Source organism: Kogia breviceps, chromosome 18 (assembly GCF_026419965.1).
Source record: "Kogia breviceps isolate mKogBre1 chromosome 18, mKogBre1 haplotype 1, whole genome shotgun sequence".
Classification (NCBI taxonomy): Eukaryota; Metazoa; Chordata; class Mammalia; order Artiodactyla; family Physeteridae; genus Kogia; species Kogia breviceps.
Genome location: NC_081327.1, coordinates 45226026 through 45239129, shown reverse-complemented (window position 1 = coordinate 45239129; position 13104 = coordinate 45226026). Strand labels below are relative to the sequence as shown.

At 52.6% G+C, this 13104-nt stretch overlaps 1 protein-coding gene and 1 non-coding gene across 4 annotated transcripts in view; both read right to left on the bottom strand.

The window, feature by feature from the left end:
- Positions 1 to 13104, bottom strand: part of LOC131744463 (protein VAC14 homolog) — a 93809-nt gene that overhangs the window by 66892 nt on the left and 13813 nt on the right. For 2 of the 3 annotated variants that reach the window (XM_067019382.1, XM_059043930.2), the window contains exons 5-10: positions 12625 to 12732; positions 11962 to 12071; positions 11577 to 11683; positions 10447 to 10581; positions 9827 to 9979; positions 3510 to 3573 (exon numbers count right to left, since the gene is read on the bottom strand). In XM_067019382.1, the coding sequence (XP_066875483.1) occupies positions 3510 to 3573; positions 9827 to 9979; positions 10447 to 10581; positions 11577 to 11683; positions 11962 to 12071; positions 12625 to 12732 (677 nt within the window). The remainder of the gene's footprint in view (positions 1 to 3509; positions 3574 to 9826; positions 9980 to 10446; positions 10582 to 11576; positions 11684 to 11961; positions 12072 to 12624; positions 12733 to 13104) is intronic. The other variant, XM_067019383.1, reaches the window with a different exon arrangement.
- TRNAG-GCC (transfer RNA glycine (anticodon GCC)) lies at positions 8773 to 8843 on the bottom strand. The gene has a single exon. It is a non-coding gene; the product is annotated as a tRNA-Gly (tRNA).

Genomic DNA, 13104 nt, shown 5'->3' with positions numbered 1-13104 from the left:
TCAGACAGACCTACTAGCCTGAATTCCAAGCTGGTCACTAGCTAGCTGAACAACTTTGGGCAAGAAGTTAACCTCTCTGGGCCCGTTTCCTCACTTGTAAAATGGGGACAGTGACAAGGTTCTTGTAACAATAACTGTAGGTGAAGTGCATAAAGTGCTTTCTGTGGCCTAGGCACCATTCTGTGCACTTTACATGCTTTAACTCATTTAGGCGCCATACCACTATGGGGTGAGTAGATCATCACACCCAGTTTACAGATGAGGAAACGGAGGCAGGGAGAGGTTACGCTGCTTGCCCAGGGCCACACCGCCAGGCACGGTGCAGTCAGGATGTGCGCTCAGGCAGCGGATTCCGGGGCTCAGAGGATTCACGGTGATGAAGAGCATGCCTGGGGCACACAGCAGCATTAGACAGGGAGAGGGGGAGAGAAGGAAGGGGAGGGACGGAGAGAAAGAGGTGTATACTAATCTTCCTTAACCCTTCCCACAGCTGCGGGCATGCTGCCTCCACCCCTCTTCCTGCCTTCCCAGGGAGTCCGGTTTCCAGCTCCGCGTGCATTTCTCACGCTCCTGGAGGGTGGAGGAACCCAGCCTCCGGTACCTGGAGCCCTTCCTCACTACAGTGACCTCGTAGCCCCTGCTCATTCAGACGGCTCTCCCCTGTGGCTACTGTTCACCCGGGGCTGCGTGGGGCTTTCCCAGCATCTTGGGACAGAGGGGACACGAGAAGGGAGAAGAGGCTTATGCTCTTGGGTTGTCAGTTACTCTCCCTGTGTTTAGGTCCAAGTGAGGATTTAAAGATTGAAAAAAAAGTCTGGGGTGCAAGGATTGGCTTCGAGGAGATCCCTGAACCCCTGAAAGTGTATTTAGAGTTTCATCCATAAGGGAGAGGGCCCAGAGCTTCCATCAGATTGAGTGTCACCTTGCTGACAGTGTTCTGCCAGGGGGGGGATGCTTCTCTGCCATGGGAGGGGACCCCAATTGGGCCGCTGCCCTAGGCTGGCCTGAACTTAGTAAAAGTGGCACCCGCGGGCAGTGCCCTGGGTGAGCGGCGCATCTGGAAAACCACAGGGTGGGTTACGTTTCTTGGTGTCCCTGGAAGATGCCATCTTGCCCAAGCTCAGTCCCCCTCTGGCAGCACAAACTGGAGGAAGCAGGCACCCCACCCTCCTGTCCTCAGCTGCCGTCTCCAGTGGGTGGGGGGCCGGGCTCAGGTTCCATGACTCTGAAAGCCGCTCTCCTCTCTGGCACAGCTAGTGACTCAGTTCGGCAGCTGCCGCGAGGAAACCTCCGTTCAAGGGAAACAACACACTAGATAATTTGTTCTCATTTGGTTTTTTAATTTCAGAGATAGGACTGGTGTTTGCGGCTGAATGACGGGTCTAAATCAAGGCACTGGTTCCAGCCAGGTGGTTCCCGGCGGCAGCACGGGAACCAAGGCCTCCTTCAGGCAAACGGACCACCGCCTCCCAAGTGAGGCAGCGGAGTCGTGCCCGCCTCCACAGGGCGGTCGGTTATGTCTGGTCTCTGCTCCTCCTGGACCTCCCCAAGCCCCAGGGAGCATGATCATCCCCGCCCTGTGGCCTAGATTAGTGACGAGTCTGCAACAGGCCCGTCTGTTGCCAGTTTTGGCTCCCTCCCTCACAGATCCTCCCCGGCGCTGCCAGAGGGGCTTCTAAACCACAGGTCTGCCCCCCTCACTCCCAGGGCCTTCAGAACTAAAGCGATTCCTCTACAGGACAGGACAGTCCCCCCTGCATCTCCATCCAGACCTCTCCCCCGAGTTCTGGAATCCAATATCCAAACCCTGCTTCCTTAACCGCTCCTGGGGGACGCTCAGAGCCGCCTTGAAGCCAGCTCTCGATGGGCCCGCTCACACACCCGTTCCTCCTTCCGCCCCTGCTTGGGAAATGATACCAGGATGATGCCCGGATCTGGCTCAAGGCCCAAATCTACAAGTTCTCCTCTCCCTCATTTTCCTCCTCTCACGCCACGCCATCCCTCGGCAAATCCTGTCAACTCTACCTTCAAAAGAGATCTCAAATCTATCAACTTCCTCCATATTCCGCCACCTCTTCGGTCTGAGCCTCTATCCCGTCTGACTGGGATGTGGCGGTGGCCCCCTGACCGGTCTGCACCCACCCGAGTCCCGCCTAAATCCATTCTCCACGCAGCAGCCCTGACCTCCTGTCCCTCCTCCGCCCTAAAGTGGAGATAACGCTACTACTGACCCCACGGGATTTAAGCATCAGCAAAACCTAACGCGAAGTGTTGGGCACGGCTGGGCCCTGGAAGCCCTCCCTGAGGGGTCATGCTTGTCAGCCAGTGTCCCAGCGAGCCTCCGCTGGGGCGCCAAAGCTCGCCCCCAACACCGTCTGAGCCCCCAGCAAAACCATCACTACCCTTTCCAGTAACTTCCTGCTTACTTCTCTGCCTCCCCACTGGAGAACCTCAACCTCGGGACCACATTCAGGGGCCGTATCTTTATCTTGGAACCTGCAGGGCTGAACACAGGCTCTGGGCGTGTGTGATGACTAGCTAAAAACAAATAAACGAACAATGTTCATTGGCTTGCCTGACCAATGCGGGAGAGGTCTTAAGACTAGTCCACATTTATAACCACTACTCACTTTGAAAACACCCACAAGGTCCTTAGAGATAAGAATTAAAAAAATGATATAAAAGGAGAAAAGATCCTAAGGGTCTGAGGAGAAGAGAGTCTCTTGGGGTTGAGTGTATATTTTCTCTTCATGAGTGACCTATTCCCCCAGGATCCACATTCACTGTTGAATTCAGAGGGAAGAAACCAGGATCCACATTCCATGTTGAATTCAGAGGGAAGAAACCCCTTATAGGAGAACCTCCATCTATTCCAGCCCCACAGCCAATCCTTCCCAAGGAAAAAGTGACATGGGGCAAGTCCAGGGGACGCAGACAGCGACAGAATGGTGATAATTCCCTCCCAGGGGAATGTCATCATCCTGCAGAGTATGGCGGGAGCTGGCAAGGAAGAGGATTACGTCGCTGCACCGTTACAGCCTGCACTGCCCCCATGTGGAAGGCTGCACCATTACAGCTGACCTGGGCGCCTGGGAAAGGACAGCTCTTGCATCCCAGCCTCTGCACCCTCCCTGCCTGTGCTCTGGACTCTCCTTGAACGGCATTCCCCGGGTCAGTCTCATCAGCCTCGTGTTATCCTGGACAAGCAAAAGGGGTGCACAAGGCATTCCTGCAGTCATCATGCGTTAGCTACATACACCCTTACAACTTCTATTTACTCACCTCAAGCAGCTTCTAACCCCTCCCAAGAGGCCATGTGTCCATCAGAACCGGGTTGGGTGGGCTTTCTTAATATCCTTTGGACTCTCTCATCAGGCACTTTCTGTGTCCCACAAGTACCGGCCCCAAGCAAAGTTTGCCTCAGGGCTTTGCTGCGGTCTCCTTGCACCCAGGGAAGATCGAGGCTGCTCTCTTTCCACAAACAGCTTTGGCCAGAACAAACCACTTACCTGGCTGGAGTGAAGATACTGATGCCAGTACTGAAGCTGGGGTCACAAGAACCATCGGGCCCTCCTGGGGAAAGAAAGAGGAACAGGCATCAGGATTAAAGGCTGTTGGGGTCTTCAGAACGAACAAGACCCATGTCACAAGGACACACAGACCCTCTAGTCTCCCACACCTCGATTCTGGCTCTTGGAAAGGGATGTAACTCTGGAGCCCTGAAGACCCAATGCCTACTCATTCCCCAAAGCTTTTGGACAGTACCCATGCTTGTAGGTTTTTAGGCACAGTGATCTCACAAGGAGGGGGTCTCCAGGGCTGAACATATCTGGGAAATCTCAGAAGGTGTTGCTGGTTCAAGGGCCATGGATGTTAGAAGTGACTTCTGGAACACTCAACATCATAAGCCATCAGGGAAATGTAAATCAAAAGCCCAATGAGATACCATTTATAAACCCACCAGGTGGCTAAAATAAAAAAGACAGATATTAGTAGCAAGTGATAGTGAGGATGTGGAGAAGCTGGAACCCTTATACATTGCTGGTGGGAATGTGAAACGGTGCAGCTGCTTTGGAAAACAGTCTGGCAGCTCCTCAAAAGGCTCCAAACAGTTAGTTAACATATGACCCAGCCAGTCCACTCCTAGAGAAATGAAAATTTATGTCCACATCAAAAACTTGTACACCATGTTCACAGCAGCACTATTCACAACAGCCAGAAAGTGGAAACAATCCAAATGTCTATCAAATGAATGGATAAACAAAATGTGTTGGAGCCATATAATGGACTATTATTTGGCAATAAAAAGGAAGTACTGATCATGCTACATGGATGAACCTTGAAAACATTATGCTAAATGAAAGCAGTCACAAAGGATCACATATTTTGATCCCATTTATACGAAATGTCTAGAATAGGCAGATCTATATAGACAGAAAGTAGATTAGAGGTTGCTGAGGACTAGAGGAGACAAGGGTGTGATGGCCATTTTCTTAAATTTAAAAAAAAAAAACCTTTTAAGATAACTTTAGATTTACAGAAAAGTTGCAAAAACAGTACAGAATTCTCGATATTCTTCATCTAGCTGCCCCTAATATTAGTATTATACACACCCATAGCTCAATTATCAAACCAGGAAAGTAGCAATGATACAGTATTACTAACTAAACTACAGACCTAGTCCAATTTCACCACTCATGTCCTTTGTTCCAGGATCAAATCCGGAACCCCGCATTGCATTTAGTTCTCCTGTCTTCTTGGTCCCCTCCAATCTGTGACAGTTCCTCAGTCTTTCCGTATTCTTCATGAACACGCTTTTGAAACCCTTGGTCACTTACTCTGTAGGACATCTCTCCGTTTGGGCCTGTCTCATGATTTCTCATGACTAGGCTAAGGCTATGCATTTTTGGAAAAATGCTTCTGAAGCGATGTGCCTTCTCAGTACGTCAAATCCGGGGTACATGATGTTTTTCTCTTTACTGGTGACGTTAACCTTATCATCCAATTTATGGTAGTGCCTACCAGGTTTCTCCCCTGTAAAGTTACTATTTTTCTTTTTTCTTTTTCTTTTTCTTTTTTTTTTTTTGCAGTACGCGGGCCTCTCACTGTTGTGGCCTCTCCCGTTGCGGAGCACAGGCTCCGGACGCGCAGGCTCAGCGGCCATGGCTCACGGGCCCAGCCACTCAGCGGCACGTGGGATCTTCCCGGACCGGGGCACGAACCCGTGTTCCCTGCATCGGCAGGCAGACTCTCAACCACTGCGCCACCAGGGAAGCCCTATTTTTCTTTTTGTAATGAATAAATATCTTGGGGAAGATACTTAAGACTAGACAAATATCCAGTTTTTTCCCCCTCAAACATTCCCCCACTGTTTTTATCATCCATCAGTGGATGTTGCCTACAGTTAGTACTATGGAGTTTGACTAATGGTGATTTTCTATATTCCTCTTTCCTTCTACATTTATTAACTGGAATTCTTCTATATAGAAGAGCTGTTCCTTCTCCGTCATTTACCTATCTATTCATCCATCCATCAATTCATTCATTTATATCAACATTGACCCATACATATTTATTTTATTCTGTGGGTTACACATTAAAACTATAATTATTTAAATTGTTTTTCAAATGGTACCAGTCCTGGCCTCCTAGAAGTTTTAAATTATACAAGTAGCACATAGTCTTACGCTAAAAATTCCTAACACAAGGCAAAGCCCCCTTCTCTCTCATTTATTTATTTATTTATTTATTTGGCTGCATTGGGTCTTTGTTGCTGCACGTGGGCTTTCTCTAGTTGTAGCGATCGGGGGCTACTCTTCATCGTGGTGCGTGGGCTTCTCATTGCAGTGGCTTCTCTTGTTGCAGAGCACAGGTTCTAGGTGCGCGGGCTTCATTAGTTGTGGCATGTGGGCTCAGTAGTTGTGGCGCACGGGCTTAGTTGCTCCACGGCATGTGGGATCTTCCTGGACCAGGGCTTGCACCCATGTCCCCTGCATTGGCAGGCGGATTCTTAACCACTGTGCCACCAGGAAAGTCCCCGCCTTCTCTCTTTAACCTTCAATCTTACTTTATGGGCGGGTAACTCACTAATTTACTGGTTAGGCAAGGGTCCCTCTCGTCTTTTCCAGTCTTACGTTTTGTTTTGTAAACATAAATGGGATCAGAGTCTATCTTCTGCAACTTGCTTTTTTCACTTCCTACTGTGCGTTCAAGATGCGCCACTCCAGTTGTAGACTATGGATGTCCGAAGTCCCCCAGTAAAGGGCGCCTTGAGTTCCATGCTGAACAGAAAAGCTCCGAGCTGCCGCCTGTCCCCTCTGGTCCCAGAGGCCCTCTGCGGGACAGGGCACAGCTCAGAGGGGGCAGGAGGAGCTGTGGGCGCCAGCTGGGCCTGCTGAGCCACCTGCCATCCACCTGAACAGGCCTGGGGAAAGGTGAGGAGGACACGCGGGGTAGCCTGGGCGGGCCAGCTGGGAGCAGCAGCTGGGAATCCCTGCCACCGGTGGCCTCCCTCTCTCCTGCCTTTTGGAAACACACGCATTTATAGATGAAATGATAGGATGTCAGAAACGGGCTTCAAATTAACTTCGATTGTTTCCTAATTTTCACTCTTAGATCTCACCGGTGCTTCCTTCCGCGTTGAGTGTGGGCACTTCTCCAGGATCCATTAGAGGGGGCTGCTGCGGGGGAGGGTCAGACACCCGCTGCTTTAACAGCTGTCGCCAAGCTGCCCTTTAGGAATGGTCTCCTGAGCAGTCATCCCCACCAGCCACCCAAAGCCTCACACTGGGATATTAGTAATCTTTAAAGTGTTTGCCAAGTTGCTGAGTAAAAATGAGACACTGGTTTTTTTTTACTCTGCAATTCTGGGATACCCAGGCAAGCTGAGCATCTTTGGTTGCCCTTTTGTATCAGTTCCCAGACTCAGGAGCCCCTGGGCCTGGGTCTGAGCCTGACTTTCCTACTCATTCACTGTGTGACTTTTGGCAGGTCACTTGCCTTTGCCCCCATTTCCTCACCTGTGTAATGTGCTAACGCCACTGCCTGCACCAGAGGCTTGTTAGTACAGTAAAGGAGCTTAACATTTGTTCAGATGAAAAACCTGACCCACATCTGTATTTATTTCCTAAGGATAAATCCTTAAATGTTATGATACACACGCCAAATGTATCGACCAGACAACGTATTTAATGTATTTACTCTCCACCTTCTTCCAGCAGGAACGTCTGTTTTTTCCAAAATCTCTCCAGGGAATGTGTATTTCTCTTATAACCAGAGTTAAAAATGAGGGTGGGGTTAGGGGAGAGTGGAAGAGAAGGAGAAAGAAAAGATCCAGTTCAAATAACCTCCACGAAGCCCGGCCCGGTGCCCCCCGTCCTCTGTGACCACATCCGCTGTCACATGATCACTCATCTGAGGATCTGCCCCTGAACTCCTTGCACGCAGGTCCTGGGTCTGATTCACTTACATCTGCAGTGTCCAAAGAGGGTGCTGATACACACAGTCCCATCAAAGCTTCGCAAATGGGTGGATTCCATTTCATGCTCACGCACAGAGATCACCAGTCTTCCACTGGAAACCGTATTTATAGATCTGCTCCTTACTCACCACATGAACTTCCATCCCTGACCCTCTCCGATCCCTCACTTAGGACCCGTCAGGGGCCCATTACCACCTGAGTAAAGCTGAGGATAAAAGACAAGGGAGCAAAAGCCCCGTCCCTGACAACCTTGCTAAGTAGTGAGTCTCATTATAAACAGACAATAAAACAACCTGACACTAAATCACCTGTTATTGGGAGTGTGTGGCCTAAGCCGTGTGCTAAGAGCTTTACATGCAAAAATCTCCGAAACTCACAACCACACACAGGTTCAGTGTTACCACTGCTGCCCTAGTCAATGAATACGGAATGCGAGGCACAGAAAGGCCAAGTGGCTTGTCCAAGGGCAAGAGATATGAAGTCGGCAGGGCCAGGATGCACAGGCGGGCAGTGCTGACTGTGGACTCCAGTCTGTGACACCTGAGACAACCAGGGAACGTCATGGAGGGGAACTGGGAGGATGTATCAAGCGCCTAGGAACTCAGGATCGGAGAAAGGACACTGCACTGTGGACCCCCCACGAGGCAGGACAAAGCGGGAGCCAGAGCAAGTGGAGGGGGCTGGGAGCAGTGTGACACGAACAAGGGCCCGCCCTGCCTGAAGCCTCGCGGGGAGGGGAGAGGGAGAAGCACGTGCACGTGCAAGCGTGTGTGTGCGTGTGCTCACATGCAGAGGGCCTGGCTGACGGGCCTCACTGTGGGGCTTGCCCGGAAGTGTGCAGTGGAGAACGCGCTGTGCTGTGGGACACACAACGCAGGCCGAGTCGGGGACAGGGGCATTAGAGGAGGGAAACCAGACAGGAGGTTCCTGCCTTTGCCAGGCTGGAAGAGTGGAGCAGACAGAGTCAGAGTGAGAGTAAGCAGGAGGGCTGGATGAACCCGTGGACTGAGTAACGAAATCCTGACTCTTGGACTGCTGGTACCTTTGTAAAGCGGTGGTTAGTTAGTTACAAGCTGAGCGCGTCTGGAGTGGATGTGGAACCCCAGAATTAGCTGCGGCCATCTCTGGGAACGACTATAAAGTGAGCTCTGCATCTGCTGAAGTGCTGTTTATGAGGCAGTAAAATCTGAAAGCAAGCTGCCTGCATGTATCCTGATTTAGGCTAAGATTCTCCGGAGCCGGGAGCCGTTTTTAGGAATGCTTAGGAAAACTTTCTAAAAGGTTAAATGAGCTGCATTGGCCGGGAATCGAACCCGGGCCTCCCGCGTGGCAGGCGAGAATTCTACCACTGAACCACCAATGCTCCAGCTGAATGCTGCTCTGCCCGCAGATGTTTTGCTGCTCTGGCTCACAGTGGCACCAGCACGGCTGTAACCTGACACCTCAGATGGTCCCGCATGGAATGCTGCTCCATTCTGCCAGCCAAATCCATGGGAGGAGGCCCATGGGGCACACGTGCCTGACATTCTGCTCCGATGAAAGGCAACAGGGGAAAAGGCTTTAGAAATTCTCTGGGCCTCTGGGGGGCAGGTTCCAGGCCTCAGTCTGTTAGCCTTAAAGATCGGAGTAGTTTCTGCATCAATTTACTCTTTGGCTGACTCTGGAAAGCGGAACATCACCCCAGAGCTGATTGGTGACCTCTCAGTGACGACAGAGGCCCAAGAGATTAGAAAAGTTTAGAGTTCTAGAAAACATTTAGAGTCAAACTCCAGACTCCAATCGGCATAAAAGTGGTTTTCTTCATGTTAAGGATAAACAAGACATTGATGTTAAAGGAGTCTGAAGAAGAGCAGAATTCCCAAGGACCAAATAAACCACAGCTGGAGCTTCCTTAACCCTCCCACCCTGAGAATGACCGGGACAGGGAAGGCAGCCAGCTTCCGAGTCACTGGATGTCTACCGCCAAGACTCAAGTGAACCCTGCAGACTGTACTCCTGCCATGCTCCAAACCTTTCTACATCGACTATAGCTGAACCCAGAGAAAGAGTAAAGAAAGCATTAATGCTCTTTGAGGCAGAAAGGGTTAAGAGCTATGGGTTCTGGAGGCAGACTGCCAGGGTTCAAAGCTGCCAGGCTGCCAGACCCTGGTGGTGGTACTTATCTTCCCCGCGCCCATCTGTAGAATGAAGATAACAGCAGTTCCCACCTCACTGGGCTGTTATTACGAGTTAAGATACGGAAAGTAGCCCTGGCTGGTTGAGTGAGGCCCCAGGTCAGGTTCTACAACCTCCGGGTCCCCGTGGCCCTCCCTGGGAGGTGAGGGGCAGGAGGCAGAGACCACTTACCACTGGCTGTTCCCTCCTGCTTTGCCAAGGAGTCATCAGGGTTGGGTTCTGCCTGCTTCTGAACCACTGGCTTGGGCTCGTCGGGCTCGTCGTCCTCGGGGGTGACCAGCTTCATCAGGCTCTGGTTGCACACGTTGGCCACCTCCTTGATGCCTGAGTCCACTGATGTAAGGAGCAGCCCGGTCCAGGGCTATGTTAGCGGGCAGACAGGTAGGCTGAACTGAGTCCCTGTTCTCCCTGCCACGCTGGGGTCCCCGCAAGATGCTCCTATGTCTCCTCACAGGGGCCCTTTCTGGTGGACCTCTCATCAACAGGATTTCTTCCACCCAACGCGGGGCGGTGTGAGCTCAGAGACTTGGCACCTTGGGACCTGGGAGAGCCTCTCCGGACCTGTAAGTAACCAGGTGAGGTTTGGGGATGGCGGCATTAGCGCCATGTCCCTGGTGCTGCCCTGGCTCTCCCTGTCCACGTTCAGCTCCACCTCTTGCCGCTTCGATGCCTGGGGAAATGTGGAGGTATGATGGATCCTAAGGGAGCCCCCACCCCTCACTCCAGGGTCCTGCAACTTTCTGGCCCCCTTTGGGGCTGCTCTTGTTTCCTCTCTCCAGAGTGAAGGATACTCTTCTTGCGGTCATCATAGGCCAGGCAGGGCAAGACAGCGGTCAGGATCCCAGAAGAGTAGGGTAGCATCACCCGGCCGGCCAGCTGGATGAACTCCCGCATCCAGCACATGGCTGTCAGCTGGATCAGGTCATCTGGAAGGGGAATTGGCGGGTTCCAGGGGGTCGGCAGTGAGCAGCCAGAGTGCTCCTCCTACTGACCATGCCCAGAGATGGGACTGGAGAACTGGAGGGCACCTGAGGGCTGGCACAGCTCCTAGCCTCACCAATACTCTCGCCCTTGCTTCTTCCTTCCACAGGAACATACAGGTACCAGGGTGACATGGAATTACAATCCTGCGGCAGATTGTAAGAGTAGCCACAATTCTCCATCCCTCCTGTGTCCACTCCCCCGTAATGGGGCTGTGCGGCTTCTCTCATCAAGAGCTGGAGTTTACTTCCCCCGACCTGGTATCTGGGCTGGCCCTGCTATCTTGTCCAAGAGAAGGTGGTAGAAATGACAGTGTGCCGGGTTCAAGCCTAGGCCTTAGAGGCCTTGCTCACGTCTATCACGTCTCTCGGAATCCACTGATGCCACGTGAACGCACCTGGGCCAGCTCACTGGATGATGAGACACCTGGAACGACTGTTCCTGCTGCCACAGGGGACAGCTGGCAACGGCCAGCCATGAGTGACACCACTGACCATGAGTGACACCTCAGCCGACCCTCCAGTTGACTGTAGGCACATGACTGAGCCCAGCCGGGCCTGGCCCAGGGAAGCAGGGCCGCTCGGCTGACCCGAAGGCTCAGGACAACAGCAAGGTACTGCTGTGTGAAGTAACGGCATGTTGTGGTGGTTTGATACTCAGTAGACGCAAAGACATACACGACCCCAATCTCCAAGCATTTCGATTCAGTGCTAATGGCAAGCCTGCCAGCAAGAAGGCCTCCAGATCTGACTCCCCTCTAGGGTCAGACCAAGTGAAAGGGCCTCCATGTTGACAGAATCAGAATCTCTCCCACAAGGACCCACCGCTCCAGGACCCACTGTCACACTGATTCACACTCCCACGAGGACTCTCTGAGATGGGGAGACAGAAAGGTGCTTCTGAGGAGGTGGTGGTGGCCTTGGGGCCTTTACACACTCACCCGTGGTCTGGCAGTGGATCACCAGGATGTTGGCCATCTCAGCAAACTTAACACTGGAGGGGTTCTTTTTAATTTCCTTCAAGAATTCTCCAAGGACCACCTCACACCTAGCAATGAGCAAAGGAGAAAGGAGACAGCTCAGGCAGCCAGAGGAGCCTCCACCAGTGCCATTTCTGCTGTGCTCTGTGGGACACACTTGTCAGATGGACATTTTTCAGAGGCTGGGGGTGGATGATCTCCTAGCTCCTCAAAGCAGGAAGCACACGAGCCAGGAAGAGGACGGTGAATTTCGTGTTCTCCTGCCACCGCCTGTCTGTTGGGTGTGGGGTACGCGTACGCGCCGAGGGGCCCCTGCAGCCGCCTGCCCCTCCCCTCCTCCACTCACATTTTCCGAATCTCTTTGCCGTTGTCGCCCAGGATCTGGAAGAGTCCATCCAGGATCTCTGGCAAATAATCCAGCAGGTTAATATCTGGCACGGACTCCAGAACCAGGATCTGCCCCAGGGGAGGAAACCATCAGGGAAAGTCACCAGCCAGAAAACCTGCATCTCCTCGCCCCTCCTCCGGACTGGCCAGTGAGAAGGGGCCCTGCTGAGGCATCTTTTCACGGCACTGCGGCTGTCCCATGGGGGGCGCGGTGCGAGTAGCTGTTGTTTCTGTTCAATGGGCAGGGGAATGGCAATTTAACCCCAGGGCAGTTCAGATGCCTGGGGGCGGGGCGGGGGGTGCGGGAGGGAACCCATGGGAAAGGTGGGCAAGGCTAGAAGAGGTGTGATAGCTGGAGGAGCACAGCTGGCTTCAAAGGTAAATCTGGGTGTTTCCGGAGACAAGGAAGGAACCATATCCTCTTCAGAGGCAAACGTGATGGGCTTTGCGGGCAGAGCTGAATAAATGTGTTTTTGGATTACCTGGTGTCATCGCTCCTAGAGGGATAACAAGGCGGCATCCCCGTAGCCACAGGAAGTGCCCAGGTGAGCCAGAGAGCAGACCTCACTCAACTAGAGGCTCGTTACGGCCGGAGAAGGAGTGTCGCGGGGCCGGACCTTACCCAGGAGATGATGAACTGCCGGGCATACTGGTTGTTGGAATAAATCCTCTCCCGCAACAAGGGGATGAAGCCCACCAGGTCGAACTTGTTGCTCTCCGTCACGATGTCCTGTGGGTCAAAGGTATGAGAGCTGCCTGCTGGGGGCTGCCTGACCTGGCTGAATCCCTGGCCCGGGCTGGCTCCAGGGGTCAGGCGGACACAGAGGAAGATGACGGAGGCTGAGTCAGGCAGGAGAGGCCCCCGGAGCAAGCCTCCTCACACAGGCCGAAGGACCAGCAAAAAGGATGCACTGAAAGCAGGGATCAAGGTCGAGAGAACGAATCAAAAGGCAAAACCCTGCATCTCTGTGGTCTGGATCGAATGCCCTGGTGAGCTGAGCGTAAACTGCCCCGTCACTGGGTGCAGGGTGGGGTCAGCATGAGGGGACATTAGGGTGACAGAATGGGTCTGTATTTTGATCCTGCTGTTGACATAACTCTA